The sequence below is a fragment of the Trachurus trachurus genome (genome assembly GCF_905171665.1).
Source record: "Trachurus trachurus genome assembly, chromosome: 8".
In the NCBI taxonomy this organism is placed as follows: Eukaryota; Metazoa; Chordata; class Actinopteri; order Carangiformes; family Carangidae; genus Trachurus; species Trachurus trachurus.
The window spans coordinates 18,715,890-18,734,349 of NC_139905.1; the positions used below are offsets into that span (position 1 = coordinate 18,715,890).

The window sequence follows — 18,460 nt, forward strand, 5'->3', positions numbered from 1 at the left end:
ATACACACACGCACGTCACACACACATACACACACACACTCACAGTTGGGACATTGTTAGCTAGCCTCAGCTAACATCTGGTGTATTTGTAACGTATAAACACGGAGCGTGAAAACACTCCAGTACAATTTGTGTGAGTAAAGCAAGGTGAAAATTTGCTTCACGTTCAGTCTGAGCACACCTTTACAGCTATTTTTTTTCTTATTATTTTTACTAGTGGTTTTTACCCCCTGACCTGAGTTCAATAATCTCATTTGTTTACGTTGTCCAATTGCAGCCCATCTCTCTACTGATTGGTGACGGAGAGGGCAAGAGGTGCTATCTGATCGGTTTGAAGTTCACACAAGTAGAAGCAAAAAAACAAACAAACAAAAACAACCAAAAAACAGACAGTAATGAATACTGTTGTATTCTGAGGAGATAAAAATCACATTGACATCATTTACTCAGGTCATACACATAGAACATTTATTGCTGTGTATTCAGGCTTTAACCTTTGATGCCATAATCATTGACACAAGGATTTGTCTCAGAAAAGATAGGAGGATATATCTTTGAAGCTAAAACAGCCCTTGGTTGCTTCGTGTTTTCCCTCTTCAACCTTTAACCTCACCGTATCCTCACGGACGGAACAGGACACTTCAGGAAAAGGCAATCACTTCACCTGAAGTCATAAACACACACACGTGCGCACACGCGCACACACACACTCATTCATTCATTAATACCCAACACCATGTGATAAAACATAGTCATCAAAGTGATTTTGCATGATAGAAAAGGTGAAACCCTCAAATTTTCTCACATCACCTCTTTTTGAGAAAAAAAAGGTAGGTAATGATCAGAACACTAGGGGTACAACAGTCTACCTCTAGAAATCAGGCTTAAAGATGAGCATCTCCTTTATGGATGGAGCAACTAATCAAGTGGCAGAAGCCAAAATAAGTTTGCATTAAAAGATGCAAAAGTTTTGTTCATTGTTACAGTGTCAGCTTTCGATATCAAACTATGGTGTGTGAAAGGGTTGCTACAACATACTGTCTCTGTGAAGAGATGGGGAAGAGAAGATGAGTGCATCAGGGTCATTTCAAGAAAATAAAAACATACTTTGTATTGCAATCCCAGAACCATGCTCAAGGAACACTAATGTGTCCATAATCGATATGTTGTGGTGTAACTCTCAAATTAAAGCTTTGATAGAAATGGTTTACGCTATTCGTGTTTTTTTTTTTTTTCTTTTTCTTTTTTTTTAGCATAGGTGGCTAGAAAAGCAAACAAAGCTCCCTGTGTGCAGCCAGGAATGTCTGTGAGCTATAAGAGCAATCCTCATGTGCGTGAATATGGCTGTTCCCATCTCTGGTTGTCCTCTGGGACTCCAACAACTGAGGAGAAAAAAAAAAAAAAAAAAAAAAATCCAAGAGGAACCGGTGTTCCCAAAGAGAAATGTGCTGGAGGGAACAATCACTTCAGCGCAAAAAAAAGTTTGTTTGAAATTTTTTGCTTTGTTGTTTTGTACACTGTCCACACCTTAAAAAATGTTATAAAACTGGAAGCCACTGGCAGACAAAAAGTCCTAGACAACGAGTCAAAGAGACCGGATGGGTTGGATTGAACAGGGACAAGGTAAAGGCAACACTTGCACGTGCCTATTCTCTTTTCTACAAAAATAGTGGAATAGAAATCACATGGTTATCACCCAACATTGACATCTTGATACACTTCTGTATATAGATAAAAATCTTGGTTAAATGCAGTTCCATCATGCAGTCAAGGTCCCCTGCAGCTCTTGCGGTTTTGTCCGTTCACCTTAAATCCTTAAGCTTGGTGAGAGGAGGTGGTGTCAAAAGGAGTGTGCTTCAAGTCTCACTCTATTAAGCGGCTGTGAACCATGTTTTTTTGGTGCACACAAGGCTGCCCCAAGCGCACGGTAATGTTTCTTCTCATGGGTTTTTTTTTTGTTTATTTTTTTATTTTTTGTAAAGCTCCATCCACCTTCCGCTCCTTTTCATACTCATTCCTTCATGTTTGAGTGAGCGAGAGACGCCAGAGACAGAAAGAAAAATAACCAATTTCACGAATCACCCCATGCATTGCTATACCTCCGCAAATCTGTCAATTTCTTTTCATTTCCCGCTGCCACTCAAGAGCAAGTTGACGGCGCTCTGATCAGTCAATACCTATCTCCTGTTTTTGTATTTTTCTTGTTTTTTTTTTTAAATACAGAGGTGCAGTGGTGAGGGGATGACAATGATTTAATCCATGCCTTGGATACCTGAGGCAGTGCTCTCTCACACACAAACACACACTATATGAGCGCACACTCTTGAACTCTCCTCCACCTCGCATTTTACTCTGATCTCAGCAGAAGGTCCTGTGCCAGAGTGAGTAGAACCTGTTGTTTCCGTCTGCCAGAACAGATGGACATTAGATCCGCTTTCTACTTTCCCAGCCAAACAAATGACCTGCCTTCTCCTTTTTCCCAGCCTTACTTCCGCTTTGATTTATTCCGCTATCTCTGAGCCTCCGCCCACTTACTTTGCCGCACTGCCTCGGAGACATAAACGAATCAAAACAGTCTCTGTTGGCGTGGATAGCTATTCAGTTTTGGGTACTTCTATTTTTGCATTTTCGACCTCGGTCAACCCGAGATGACACGGAGAAAAGGAAACTAAGCTAGAGCAACAACAAGACTTTTACTTGCGTCTTTGAGTTTAAGCTCTTTTGTCTCTCATCCTACTGACTCCCTGATAAGAATGGGCCTCTTGGTCTTCCAGTGTGAGCAGAGCCTATTACAGCCTCCATTAACAGGTACAGCCCCTAAGAGGGTGTAAGGACCTGTCTTCATCTCTTAAACTCTGCAGGACTTTTCCTCACCAGCAGACCGTAACCAAGACCACTCCCCTAGGTAGCACAGAATAGGACATGGGCTTGTCACAAATGTATAGAAAGGGGGTTAAGGGGGCAAGATGAGGGTTTGGTTTTGGAGTACAGGACATCATGTGTCACTGAGCCTCTCTCTCACTGATGGGAGCAGAGAGAGTGAGAGGGACAGCAATGGGTTTAGATCCAAGGAATGGAGAGACTAAGGAAGAGTAAACAGTAGGTTTCATCTGTTTTTCCGACAAGGCCCTACTGTTGTTTGGCTTGAGCTCTTCCCTTTGAATCCTTGCTCTCCATCTCCTATTTCCCCTCTTCCATCCCCTCTTCTTGTATCAACCAACACCCCCGTCCAGGGGTTGGCCAGGAAGCCCTGGGGGTCCATAAGCTCCAGGCCCAGGATCTCCCTGCGGCCCTCCTTGCCCCGGGACGACAGCAGCATCCCCCCCTGGTCCAGGCTGCCTGTGCTGTTGCACTTCTTGACCGCTCCTCCCGGGTACACCAGGGAGCTGGGCGACAGCAGCGACGTCAGCGACAGGCTGCTCAGCGTCTCTGACAAGTGTTCGCTGTTGCCCGTTTGGCTGGAGCCGCAACCGCCGATGGACGATCCGATGCCTATGCCCAGGTCCTCGTCCGACGGGTCGATGGAGTCGTCGCGGGTGTAGCCCGGGCTGGTGCTGCCCCGCCCGCTGCTCTGGCTCCGCTGGTGGCCCCTGGTGGCCTGGAGGGTGAGAGCCGACGAGGGGCTCGGCCTCGGTCTCAGCGTCTGGACCGGGGAGGAGAGGATAGTCCTGTCTTCAGGCGTCGGGAGCGGGCACGCGAGCGGTAAGGGGGCTGTCGGCAACGGCAGCTCCAGGTTCTGTGGAGGAGAGACGCTGAAGCTCAGTCCCTCTTCCAGGGTGGTCTGCAGGCTGCCCTCAGAGCTGCCCGTAGCCAGGGATGAGTCACTGTGGGAGGGGTACTGGAGAGAGAGCGGAGTGGAGAAAAAAAAGAGTTGCACATAAATCCACCTCTTTTTTTTTCCATTAGGAAATGTAACATTATGCTCAGACCACACTGGCATTTATATTGCATCTTTAATGCTGCTTATAAAACAGTTTTCGTTCATAAATTATCATATTTTGTAAGATACCAAACTTCAGGCCATTTATTTTCCAGATGAGCAAAAAAATAAATACATCTACTCTTTCTACCATCATTTTGTCATGTTCACATTTCTCGCCTAACCTCTTTAGTAAATGCGATTTGCCCTTCTCCCCCCCCCCCCCTACCTGTGTACAGAGCATCTTGCTATGGGTTCCCGGGGAGCGGAGAGAAGCCCAGGAGGCCGGGGAGGTCAGCCTGAGGCCCCTCGTCAACCTCAGGCTCCTGCTGCGCGGAGGCGCTGGGATGACTGCTCCTGCAGGGTGGAAGAACTCTGCAGGGAGATGGAAGAGAGGAGAAATGCCACTGGCCCCTCCCTCTCCTCCATCTTTGTTTCTTTCCTTATTGCTGCTGCTGGACACACCACCTTCAGGAGGGAATACACACTTTCCATTTCTATTCTGATGTCAATACATGAGATATTTCCACACCTCTAGTGACAACTCCTTGCTTGAGGAGGATATTTTTCAGTATGAACTATGTATATACATAAGCTCCTTCTATATTTCCTATTTTTTGGGACTTATACATGTAGATTAACTGACATCTTTTAAAATATTTTTTTCTGAGATTTTTTTTTAAGTTGTTCCTCTTGTTTGGCAAAACCTCTCTATATGGATCACTGAATTTAATTTGTGTGCTAGCCCAAATACAGCTTAAATCTCTAAATTATTTGTGTCTTTCTTTGGAAATGGGCCTGGTAACACAGTGAATGTACCTGCTCTGGGTTTACTCACCCGGGCTGCAGTGCGGTGAGCACAAATGTGGCTGGTGTGTTTGCATCTCCATCTCCTGTAGTCTGGTCTCCATCTCCACGCCGGTGCAGAGGGCCCTGCAGGGCTGGCTCTGTACTACAGTATGAGTCTGGTGGCCTCCAACGCCTCCAGCCTCCTCAGAGCTACGAGAGTCGCTGCTGCACCTTCCCTGTAAGAGAACAGACAACCCCATATTGAAGAGAAAGTGTTTTCTGATAAATATAATAGAACAACGTTTAAAAAAAGAAGAAAATCAATTAGGAAGGCACTCTCAGACTGTAGATCTCTACCAAGGCCAATGTCAAACAACAGACTGAAAAGGGAAAAAAAAAAAAAAAAATCAGATCTGCCACAATATTTAATTGGCTCTTCCCTGGCCCATGTCCCATCCCTCCACCAAGTCCAGGGGAAATCTGAACATCAGTCACAAACAAACAGATTAAGACTTGGGCAAAAACATAACCTCCCTGACATGTATGTTAAACATTCAAAACAAGGCAAACTGTGTTGCTAGAGCTTGTTTATAATCAGTAACATATCTTCAAATTAGCCTGAAACTCTTGAAGGAACAATTAGAGTTTATGATTTGCATTGCACTGTATACTGTAATATGACAATGCCTGGTTCAGACCAAGCCTGATAGAAAATGAGGAGAGAGAAAAAAAAAAGCAGACCCCTTGGGCATCCTGCAGATATCAAACATGGCCTCTCATTCACATCATCCCTCGGGCTTTCCATTTTAGTGCTAGTGAAGGCGTGAGAGCTGATTATGGGCTAAAAGAGCCTGCTATTGTCATGTTAATGTTATATATTGTAACAATAAACGCTTGGTTATAAATTTTTGTGTGTGTGTGTGTGTGTGATGGCTGCAACAGCTGGAAGCTGGAAGCAGGCGGCGGATTAAGGCAGGAGTTCAGCTTTGTAAGCGCTTACCTCGTGTGTTTTAATTATCATCACGTCGGGACTGCAGAATCATTGAGTGTGTGTCCGTGCACGTGTGTATGTGTGGGTGGGTGGGTGAGTGTACTTTTGTGCTTTCATTAGTGTATTGTACCTCGGTCCTAGCCCCCTGAAAAGCCCCCTTTCAAACAGCCACCCACCCACCCACATTCATACAAAACCTCAAACAGCCTTGGCACACATACGTAATGCCACCCTGACGCGCACACACACACACAGCAATTTTTTAACCAAACAATTCCTGACAAATAAAATCCCTAACCTTAGATCCCCCCTCACCTTCTGTCTTTCCCTCTGTCTTTCTCTTTCCCAGCGTCTAATGAGCAGCGGTTCACAGCCATGCTTGGTGACTGGGGGCTTATCTGGCTACCCAGAACCAAGGAGCATTACCCCATTACAGAGGAGGATATCTAGGAAGGACGGATGATAAGGAACGGAGATAGAGGGGCTAGAGGGAGGTGCAGAGAAGGTGTGCAATTACCAGAGGGATAACAGTGAGAAAGGAGAAACATGAAAGATAAAGTCGAAAGGGGGTAGAGTGGGTGCAAGGGAGGGAGGCAGGAGAGCCACCTGGGATAGCAACTAGGGAGAGCCTGGTGGAAAGATTTATTCATGAGAAGGTCTACGGTGGATAGAGACTGTCGATTCTTCAAAGACAAGATAGTTACCACTGATACTCGGAGAGGAAGAGATAAAGGGGCATTTAGAACCTGAGGTTTATATCTGCAATCCACGGGAGAGCCTAAAGCAACGGCTTTAGAAAAAGATTTTATAATGGTCATTTGTTTTGTGAGTAGGCAAAAAAAAAAATCAGGAGTGAGCCTCTGCCATTGTTTGCGCTCATTCCCTTTGGGGAGTAGGAGTAGCAAAGTGCTGGTGTACGGTGCATGTCAAGTACAAAGTGGTGGGCATAGCAGAGGTTAACCACTGTGAATTTTGTGGTGCAATTGGTACTGTATTTTCTCTCAAGCTGTTTTTACACAGGCACAAATGTTAGTTTGCTATGGCTTGCAATAATTTTGTGTAAAGACGACAAATATGCAACTCAACACTGAAGCAGTTTTCCTAGTCTTTCTATCACACATACACGTACTGTCATGCCCAGGAATTCTAGTTGTGTTTAGTTGTTGTCTTGTGTCTATTTTGTGTCATGGCTTCCTGTTTCGTTTTGAAATCTCACTCTCTTCTCGTTTCAGGTGTCTTGCCCCTTCCCCGTAGATGCTCCTGATGGCCTCATTGTCTTCCCCACCCTGATCACAGAAGACCTCTCTCACTCCCTCCACCACCGCTTCCAGCTGCTGCCATCAGGCAAACATTATAAGGTTCCACTGGCTGGAAAAACATCTATACAAAATCTGTCTGCAATAACCACCCTCCTTTTTAGCATGATTGCACTTAAATGTTGTTTTTTAATGCTTGTTTTAAATGTTTTCTATGAGCCTGTCATCTACCTACCTACCTCCCTACCTACCTCCCTACCTACCTCCCTACCTACCTCCCTACCTACCTATCTATCTATCTATCTATCTATCTATCTATCTATCTATCTATCTATCTATCTATCTATCTATCTATCTATCTATCTATCTATCTATCTATCTATCTATCTATCTATCTATCTATCTATCTATCTATCTATCTATCTATCTATCTATCTATCTATCTATCTATCTATCTATCTATCTATCTACCCACCCACCCACCCACCTTGGTCTTTTATCATTTTGACACCTTGTTGGAAGTTTTTTCCCTCGAAAGAGTGTTTTTGATGTGATTGATGTTTGAGTGATTTTCCTTTGGTTATTTGTTTATAAAATATTCTTTATTTTGCACTTTGCCCTCCGAGTTGTGCATTTGGTTCCAGTCCTAGAGTCGTTGTGACACATACACAGGCCCACACTGTTTCTCTGAAATCAAGACCAATTTCCAAATCAAACCTCACATCCAACTTTTCTGACAAGTAAACCAGAAGCTAGAACATGCACGCTGTCATTCATATACTTGGTGTTCCCTTAAATACCTGGCTGCCAGTGTCTGACTTGTGAATCACAATATCTGTGACAACTACATTTTTATTCCTCACTCTGTCTTTCACCTTGGCCTCAAGGAACACACACTTCTGAGGAGTTTTCCAAACCTCCCCTTCCCCTTCCCACTCTTCCCGCTCTGCTTACACCCACCTTGCCCTCCCGTTCCAGCAGCTGGTAGGCCGTATGTTCGTCCAGGCTGAGGTCATCCGGCAGGACAGGGGATGAGGACTTATCTGACAGTTGTTCCGACTTCAGCGACGCCTGCTCAATCTCTGCCATCTTGATCTGCTGCAAGGGATCGGCCTCAGTTATTCATGTCTCAAAACAACATGAATAGTTAAAGGGAACAGCAACAGTTCCTGAACAGTAGTTGAATTAATAGAGCGTGGTCTCATCATTGCTCAGTTTAATGATGTGTGACATTTTCTAGGGCTCATAACAACCATGATTTATGTAGTGCACATATTTGTTAACATGTATAAAACACATAAAAATGAATGATGGATCAGTCTGGTTTGAGCACGTTTATAGGCCAACATGAGCTACACAGACAAGATAAGTAAAACCTCCACCAAGCTTCGATACGCTTCACCAGATGTTGACAATTCAAAGTGGCCATAATGCCGTGGCACCTGTCTGTGAAGAGAGCAGGGTGAGAGATTTCAAGAAGTAATAACATTGCTTTGTCATCATCATCAACTGAACACACGTTTCCCAGTGCCACAAAAAATATGTGAGGAGAGAGGCTGAACGGGAGGCGAGAGGCAGATATCCAAGCAGTGTGCGTGTACAGTGGGTGTATGTGTGAATGTTTTCGTGTATGTGCTGCACACCTGCGGTATCTGTATGTGTGTGTATGTATGTATAAGGCAGAGTGGAGAGATGCTTTTTGTTTCCATCAGGAGACGGAGCTGTAGTGGCACCAGAACCTCATAATTCTGCCCCTATAGAAAACTGTACTTTACATTGAGATGTTGCTGCTGCTGCTGTGTGTGTGTGTGGTAATGCTGTCTCACAGTGCTCGTCATAATCTCACATCCATACACCGACGCTAAAGAGACAACATTACCCAACACAATAATTGGGAACATTTACTTTTAGCAGCTCCCCCTCACATTTGCTCAAGCTATGTTTATTTTCATCACGGCTGCAGGTAACTCAGCCCATATGGTTATTGAAATGGTTTTTAAATTGTCTCTGCATGCAAGCCTCTTCGCTGATGCTCGTTTCTACCCCCCCTAACAGTGCAACACCTTTTTTTCTTTCTTTCTTTCTTTCTTTCTTTCTTTCTTCTTCTTTTTTTTTTTTTTTAGCAAAATTTCAAAACATAGTGCAATCAGTGAGCCGGAGTGGAATTTCAGGGTTCTGGGGCTGCTATGAGGTGCTAAAGCAGCGTGTCTGGAAAGAGACACAGCGATAAATAGCCGGAGAGAGAGACAGAGAGAGAGAGAGGGTGTGTGTTTGTGTGTGTGTGTGTGAGAGAGAGAGAGGAATTAAAAAGGCTACTTAAAAAGAGGCCAAATGAAATTCAATGGAGTGAGGCCTGGTAGCGATACATTAACACATGCCTGTAGATGAGAAAGACAAAGAGATTCATGGCTGATATGCAGCGGTAAATTACCACTGCCAAAGCCCCCGAGGAAGGAGAGAGAGAAAGAGAGAAAGAGAGAGAGAGAGAGAGAGAGAGAGAGAGAGAGAGAGAGAGAGAGAGAGAGAGAAGTGGAGTGAGGCAAGGCAAGGGAGCAAGGCAGAAGCAGAGCAATGCAACTGTTCAACTTAAAGGAACACTTTACAGTTTTTTTCTGTTTCATCGGAAGCTACTGCTGTGTGAGAAAGCGCCATATTTGCTAACTTGTTCTGTGTCTTAGAGGTGAGCTAGTCCTTATGTAAAGGAAACTGCAGCCCCTTTTCCTCCTGTATTCATGGCTGTGCCTTCTGAGACAATATGAAAAAAAAGGCACAGTGGTTACAGAAGAGTTGCTACCCATTTGCTTTCAAGGTAAATGTAGAAACGGTGAAAGCTTCACTAACAAAAAAAGAGATGACTCAGACAAGAACCAACTGAAAGTGTCCTCTGCGGTGAGTTATTCAGCGTCGCTGGGCGGCCACGAGGGGACCGCGCTGGGAGACTGTGCAAAGAAAACAAGCATGACTAGTAGTATGTCATGGCCACATTGCATATGATTCATGCTAGCCAGGAGATTAGTTAGCATGTGCAATATCATTTACGCTAAACATGTGAAGCGGTAGTACCGACAGTCAGATGATAATCTTCAACAAAACTCTCATGCACAAACAGGCACACCTCCTGCCACAGCTTCTTCTTTTTTTTCTCAATACAACCACTAAATCTCTGCCTCCAGAGTCAGAAACACTGTGCTTTGATTTGATAGATATCTTAATGAATGTGTGCATCAAAGCAGTCGCCTTTGCTTGCTACATTATACAACATCAACAAAGCTTAACCTCTGTATCAACCTTCTTCTTCTTCTTCTTCTTAAACTTTCTTAGAAATGTTTTTTGTTGTAATAGATATTATATATACAGTATATACCATGCAGTGAGAAAGACTAGTATGGAATCACAAAAAAAGGTTGCACTTCAACAAAAAGGCTCATTCAAATCAGAATCAAAGACTTAATATGAATCAAAAAACTTGCAAAAAACTTGCAGTGGTAGCACTGCAACACTTGTTTTGTCCTCAAATTTACTAATTAATATGTGCTACCATTGCAAGCTTTTTGACTAGCATGAATGACAAACACCATCTTTGACCACAGTATTTACTGATGCCCATGGATCAACATCACTACCGGTCCTTACTAACTACCGTAAAATATTTTTAATATTATTATGACCTGGTGATTTAGCCTGTTACTCCTCAGGTATCCTTCAGAGCTTTACTTTTAAAATACCATCTAAGACTCTGATGCTGCCTTTCAAGATGGTGCCCTTCCAAAACCACTCTTCTTGCATGCTTGAGGATTGACTGTTTGCTAGAGGCTGAACGAATGCTACAGGCCTCCGCTGCTCCACTGAACTGCTCCCTGCAGATTCACTTGTAGTCGAGCTCAAGCTGCGGCTGATCCCAAAGTCCTTATTCGGCAGTTACTTGATGAATATTTCCACTGTCACACACACACACACACACACACACGCTGTCACACACTGCACCCAGGTGTCCCGCCGTGCTCTCCCGTCCCTTTAAACATAATAACATTGTACGTTAATTCTCGGCACTCAAAGGCTCATCTGTCTGAAAATGGCACACACCCACACACGCACTCTCTCTCTCGCTCGCACACACGCACCCAAACAAACTCACACACGCGTGTCTGAGAACATGGGAAATTAAAAGGAGAACAGCACTGGATCAGATACAGTAAATCAGAAAGAGGTAGTTACATTCGGAGGAGTGGAGGGACAGATGGAAAGAGGAAGCATGTAAAAGAGGGAGGAGAGACTGATGGTTTGACAGCATCTGCAGACAGGCAGAAAGCAAGACTGACAGGTGAGGAGGTGTCGAGCCCAGTTATTGCTTCTTCTGAGCTGACCCGCTGCACTTTGTCACTCTGACTGACAACGCTGGCACAAGACGGTAGATTTGTGAGCGTGTGTTTTTATTCACTATCTCTTGTGTACAAAACAACCCCCCCAAAATACGAGCACAAGTAAAGGCGAGTGTCGCTGCTTGCCTGCATGCATGGATATCGGGAAGGGTGACATTTGTGTAAGCATGCAGAGGGCCTCATTAATCCACAGTTATGCACATATGGAATGTTGACATTATATTGTGTTGATGCTGTGTTTAATTAAGGGCTGAAATTCCCCGTTAGACTGCAACACAATAGCACATACAGTGGTTGAGATGCTTTATAAAGCATCAACAGCACTTTCCATTGAGAGTGCTTTGTGTGATGAATGAAGCCCTGTATGTGTGTGTGTGTGTGTGTGTGTGTGTGTGTGTGTGCAAATGCATGTCCTTGTGTGTGTCCCTGTTCCAAATCTGCATGCATGTAATCTAGTCTGAAACGTCGTGGTTGTGTTCTTGTGTGAGTCTGTGTGCATGAACGTGTTTGTGTGTGTTATAGCTTTAGATGATTTTTCTAATAAAACTAAAAATAAGTGTGTCACCGCTGCACACTCACTAAACAAATAGTCAGACCCAAATGACTGGGGTCTGCATCTAGTGTGAATTTAGCACCAGGGGCCATATTTACCAATCACCTCAAGGAGTCACTCCCACCTTACCTGTTGGGATGTCCAGCAGATGGACAAGGACCAAAAAAAAAGCATGTGATCCAAACCTACACTTTTAAATGTTTTGTCCTCGCTTCTTCTACAAAACTGCGCCTCCACACAAACTGTGTAAAATTGATATGACAACAGCAACAGCAAGGATTTCAATCCCTCATTTCTGTGACTGCGCTGATGCATCTCAAAGTCTCAAAGCTAAACTGTTCCTTCCCCCCTCCGCTACACATGGCGCTGAATCAAGCCTCGGGAAGAAGCCTTGGTTTGCTGAATCATGATGATGAGCACAGCAGGTAAAGCGTGGCATTTTCAAATACCCTATAGATATCCTACCATTTGATTTGTACAGTATTTCAGTGTGGCCAAACGTCACTCACTGAACACAGCTGTCGGCCCACGGAGCCGCAGCAGCAGCAGCAGCAAGCGAGAGAGCGAGAGAGCGAGGAGGACTGCAAATTCACCTGTGACTCTCTTCAAGGGGAAAGCACTCCGCTTGCCCAAAAAATGATTAGATTTGTTGCTACGTTTAGTTTTGCTCAAGGGGTCATAAAAGTGTCACAGTTGCTAAATTAGCAACACTAAGGAGGTGTCTCTTCATAAATAGCTTTTCTACTCTGAGGGAGGAATATCCTTAACTCTAGAAAATACTCTGTGTGGTTAATAGAAGTGATTCTGACATGTTTGATAAATATGGACCTGAGTGGGTACAGCCTGTCACTAATGCTCATTTGAAAAGTGTATCTATGCCTGGTATCCATGGTAATACGTCTGCCTGTGATACTGAAAGGTAGGACAACAAAAAAATGGATCTACGTGGTTCTGTTTGTGTTGTTTTTGAATTTATAGTCTGTGGCTTCTGTTTGTATCAGGCGTGAGTGTGTGTGTGTGTGTGAATTGCATGTATATGTGGGTGCTTATGTGTGTTCAGGGTGGTACCTCTTGTGGGTGGCCCTTGCAGTCTTTGCATATGGGTGGAGGAGAGGAGTAGTGGTGGAAGACAGAACCGGACAGGTTGTCGATCATCAGCATCTCCCCCTCTAATGTATCCTTGATCAGGAGAGATACACTGTCCAGCCACTGGCTCTCCTGGAACACATACACACACGCACGCACGCCACGCACACACACACGTACGCACACACACACGTACGCACGCGCACAGACACATACACACAGGACGCAGGCCGGCAGACCGGTATTGCACGCAGGCGCAAACATGTGCACATGCGGACATGCGAGGACAGAGAACACGCAGGGAAATGCATACACCATTGTGAGGGTTATTAAAAATGCCTGAGTGCACACGCAGGTATGCTTTTACACTTTCTCATCATGTACTCACACACACAACAGTCACATGTGCATATTCACTCACACACGTGTAGACTTTTAACTTTACACAAGTCTTCATTTATAAAAGTTCTCCACAAATAGTAAAAAACAGCATCTCAAACACTTTCACCTTGTCAGAGATCATGTACAAGTAAACCATAACAACCCCCCCCAATACTTTGTCGGCCTTTAGGGCTAAACAGAGTTCTCTTTTGCAAAAAGGCTCCTCAATAATATGACTCCAAACCCTCATTAGCCAAGTAACACATAATTTTACTATCAAAGCCTTGAGAGCACTGAGAGTGCTGCAATTACATTTGATGTATCACCTCAATTAGACTGTTCAATACCTTGTTGAAACAATTTAAGATTTAAGCATTTGCTTTGTGCTCTGGGTATTATTAGGTTTAAAGCAATTTAGACTGAATCAGTCAGGACTTTTTCTTCGACTTAAATGATACCCCCCCACCCCCATTTTTTTTTTTTTTTTTTTTCTTGAATCTCATCTGCCAGATTGGTTTTCCCAGAAACCAATCTGGCAGAAAAAGGAAACTACTGTCAGAAGAAGGAAACTACTTTAAAAATGATTTCTGTGTTTCTTGGCAGGGCGCTGTATTTCACAATGAATTGGATGCATTGTGCCTGTAGCACATTCATAACGGCCAAAATAACTGTATTACATCAGCTAGATATATCCCAAAAGATACTGTGAAACAAGGTCACTCCTCTTCAATCCCCACACAAGCCTATCTTCATAAAACATTTCCACAACATTGCTTATAGCACTATACTTAGGTCAGTTATGCAAACACACATTCCTGACTCACGCTGTTATATTAAAGTCACTCATGGCTCATGTTTTGAAAAACGAGGGGGCTGAGAATTAAAGAAGCAGGTTACTGTACTCCCAGCAATATAAGTGTACCTACATGATGGTGCTTTATGAAACAAGTGTTGCAGTGCCACGTTTTGGCTCAGAGACTGACTGTGCCATGTCCAGCGCTTTGAATACATGCACTTATAAAAACCTGCACTTCTTCTCCTCCCTCTCTCTCTCACACTTTCGCAGGCAGCCCAGTCCCAAGATAGTTCATACCATGTAGGTGGAGAGCTTGATATAAAAATAATGTTTGATTGACTGTGGTGGCCTATGTGCTGGCCTCCATTAATAACTGTATTAGTGGACAACAATAGGGCCCGTCTACAGGGAATGGAAGTTGAGAGAGAAGAGGAGACTGCTGAAATTAATTACTACCTCTATCTGACTGTCACTGGCTCAGCTATTATCTCTCCTCTCGTATTCCTTTACTCTCTCTCTCTCTCCCACTGTATGTGTGTGCGTGTGTGTGTATGTCGACCTTCTACAGTGTCTCCACAAGCCCCTATGCAATACATTACTATCACCAAGTCTTTCACCAGACAGTCAAACATGACTGCTCCGTTGTGTAACATTACAGAATATACTAGTTGTAGCTGCATAATGTCCAGAGTGCAGTCTCTCTACATCATCAAATCTCCACTCCATCCATTTTAAGGACGACTAAAACATTTGTGTGAAGATGTTTCAATATTGTTTTTTTCCTTCCTGACACTGATTCCAATACCTGAACTTGTGTATTGGTCGATACGGAGTACTGATCTGACAAATTTGTTTTAAAATCTGTTATCTTACTGGTGCCACCCCTTGAAATTAAAATGATAAATACTTAATATGTTGCTTTCATTTGGGTAACATTTTGCTAATGACTAACTTTATACCATTTGCCGGTAATTACTTCTTCATTGCTGTAAAAGATTTGTGGCAAATTCCTGTGTAGGCTACGGTGTTAGAACCGCAAGAAGAATTCATTCTGGCTAATTAGAAGGTACTTCATCTCAGAAACATCTGGATATGAAACAATAATGTTTCTCAGTAAATAATGCAGTATTCGATTGGTGCATAGACTCAATGGCTCACCGATGGCAGTATTCTACGTTTCAAATCATATAATTCATGTTTTTATGTTTTTGTTTTTGTTTGTGAATATACAACAGGAAATATAATTACAAGAAAATTAACTGGTAATATCATGGAAATGTATGGAGATTTAGTTTGGAGCTGAAGTCACAGTCTTTGAGTTTGTACAGTTTTTAACATGATCTTTGTTCATTTGCACACACACACACACACACACACACACACACACACACAGACACACAGACACACACACACACACACACACACACACACACACACAGGAACCTGTGTTCTGAATAAATTGCACCGGTCTGCCAGATCCCTTATTGCATCACTTGAGAGGCATAGCATGAGAGAGAGAGAGGCAGATTGAGATGGATAGCGATGGAGGGAGAGAGAGAGAGAGAGAGAGAGAAAGAGAGGGGGAGGATGCTGCCAGTGTGTTCTCCCTGGTCTGCATTAAGTTCCTTTGTCAGCCAACACTGAGCTAAAAATGGCTCCATGAAGCCAAGTTTAGCTCCACAAAGGTGAAACTCCTCATGGCTGCCGATGACTCATCTTCATGTGTATCTCTGCATAGATATCTCAGACTATCATTAGCGATTTCATAATGGAAGCGTGTTGCTCTGCTGTCAGACTCGGAGGGACCATCTACTCTCACACACAGATCGTAGGCAGCGCAATTATCATCTAAAAAATGTAACCTGTGCACTAACTTACACAGTCTCGAGCGAGAAAGGTGAATAAGGCTTAAATTAAAAAAAGGCTAAGTGAGTAAACAATGGAAGGTGCCATTTCGTTGCTGATAACATGGGTTGCCATGACTACAGTAAGAGGAGACTAAAACATAATTCCAAAAGGTAAAATTAAATGACTTTGAATGACTTTCATCAGTCTCATATCACTCTGGCAGTTTGGTTTCATTCTAGAAAATTCCTTTAATTCCACCCCATTGTTATTATATTCATTAGTAATTGGCTTCTTGTTGCCATTAAGGCACAGTTTAGTGTCTCACAAAGAACGAGTGAGTGATGACTCTCTCTGTGTCAGCAGCGCCATTCAAACCCTACTCAGAAATCACTGCCATATTGTTTAACGCCTTTGTAATCTTTGTGGCTTGAGCATCAAATACATGATTTTCTCTGCTTGAGCTGATGCACTGATGCGGCACAAAGAGAAGCAAACTGACAGGCAGCCAGAGCCAGAGGAAGATTCTTTGCAAGTACTTGGATTTCTCCATCTGCATTACATTTTTTTTCTCCCTAATCCCTTAAATATGGTATCTGCTCTGCTGGTTCTGCTGTCCAGTCCAGATTCATATTTACCTGCATAAAGCCTCAGCCTCAGGTATGTTTATGTTAAACTCTTAATTACTGCAACAAATTATATACAGAGGGTTTAGATATGAATCACTATGTAAATGATAATAGGGCCTGCATCCTACATTGCCTGATTTGATCTATATCTTGTTAGGCGCCCTACAGTGTGTTATATAATGATTTTGGAGGGAGGAAGAGAGAAGGAGAGAAAGAGAAAGAGAAAGAGAAAGAGAAAGAGAAAGAGAAAGAGAAAGAGAAAGAGAAAGAGAAAGAGAAAGAGAAACACTACAAATTTGTCTTGCTCCCAATTGCAGAAAAAATACAGAAACTCAATTGCAGATTCCAACTGACAGCAGAACTTTAGAGGCACCACACACCTGGAAATTGAGGTCAAAATGGATGGAAACCATTAAAAAAAAAATTGTTTTTTTCATTTAATTTCGGTGCAACTTTACCAGAAAGTGTTGACCACTGTTGCTCACTCTGTTGTGCATTTGCTTACTGTGCACAACTCGAGGCAAATGGTTCAGTTACACAATGCACAATAAAGAATTAGAGCTAATCCACAGCTTGGTTACATCTAAGATATATATATATGTGTATAAAAAAGGATTAGAAATAGATCTGAATGAATGTGATTGTTTATGTAAACATTTACCAAAAAAAAGAGGAAAAAAAGCCTTGATCCTGCAGACTGGCTCAAGACATCCCAACTTGCAGACACAAACAAACACACAAATCCCACCCACGCACACACAATCAAACACCAATCATACAAAACAGGCCCTTCACTCTACCAGCAAACAAACTTAACAATACACGTGCTCTCTCTCTCTCTCTCTCTTATACACTCACACACAGAAATACAAATACTCACTTGTGCTGGTGAGTACAGGGTCCGACTGGAGTTGCGGGAGCTGTACGGTCCTTGGAGTGCAGTGGCTGCCGCGTGTCGCATCCGTCTCACCCCTTCCCCCCTCTCTCCCCTGGCGTCCACCATGCCTCCGGGCCCGGATCCAGCGGCCGTGACCAGTCCCTTCTCCGCCCCCCCACCCCCGCAACCGGGGGCGCCCATGCAACAGAGGGTGCCCTGGGCCAGCTCCAGCTCAATTTCTGCATCCATCTCCGCCTCCTCTGCGGCCTCCTTGTTGGAGTCGTCCAGGTGCTTCATCAGCACGGCCACCACCACATTGATGAGCACGAACTGGGCGGTGAGCACGAAGGAGACAAAGTACATGGGCGAGATAAACTGAAGGCTCGGATTGCAGGCATAGTCCACATCAGTGCCGTGATCTGGTGGGCATTCCCGCAATGTGTCCTGGTGTCGGAGGAAGGCAGATTTAGGAGGACGGAGGTCAGAACAGTGCAAAAGAAGACGTTTGAAAGACAAAAACAAATCATGGATGCCACATTATTTGTACAACTGTCACTTTATCTGTACATTACACCACTGCACCAACATCTGTATTCACATGAAAATAAGAATAAAATTGATTCGGCTGTCTGCACTTAATTTTTTTTGCCTCTGTGCGAAACAACAGGAAGAGTTATTACAGTGCATTTCCACCTTGGTTAACTTGGTCACAGTGGAGTTCAGTGAGAGCAGAACCAAAGTGACAAGTGTTTTCTGGAGGAAGTACACACATATCTCACCCAGGCTGTGACCACACGTAACCGTTTCAGCCCTCTGAGCTGAAGCTGGTCTTTTCCATAATTTGGCATGACATTTACACACTGTGCTCCTTCACACATCTCCCTTCCCTGCCTTCACTCCCCTTCCACCGTTTTATACACAGTACGTCTGTATATATATATAATTTCTTCTGTTGTTAC

General features: G+C 43.6%; 1 protein-coding gene across 1 annotated transcript in view; it reads right to left on the reverse strand.

The window, feature by feature from the left end:
- Positions 1-3,106: 3,106 nt before the first annotated feature.
- The window catches only part of LOC310989486 (voltage-dependent T-type calcium channel subunit alpha-1I-like), a gene marked incomplete at both ends in the record, with an annotated part of 109,736 nt that continues 94,382 nt past the window's right edge, over positions 3,107-18,460 (reverse strand). Inside the window, 6 exons of the mRNA XM_083976557.1 lie at positions 3,107-3,838; positions 4,149-4,294; positions 4,758-4,944; positions 7,916-8,053; positions 12,956-13,105; positions 17,505-17,945. Of these exons, the coding sequence (XP_083832683.1) occupies positions 3,107-3,838; positions 4,149-4,294; positions 4,758-4,944; positions 7,916-8,053; positions 12,956-13,105; positions 17,505-17,945 (1,794 nt within the window). The remainder of the gene's footprint in view (positions 3,839-4,148; positions 4,295-4,757; positions 4,945-7,915; positions 8,054-12,955; positions 13,106-17,504; positions 17,946-18,460) is intronic.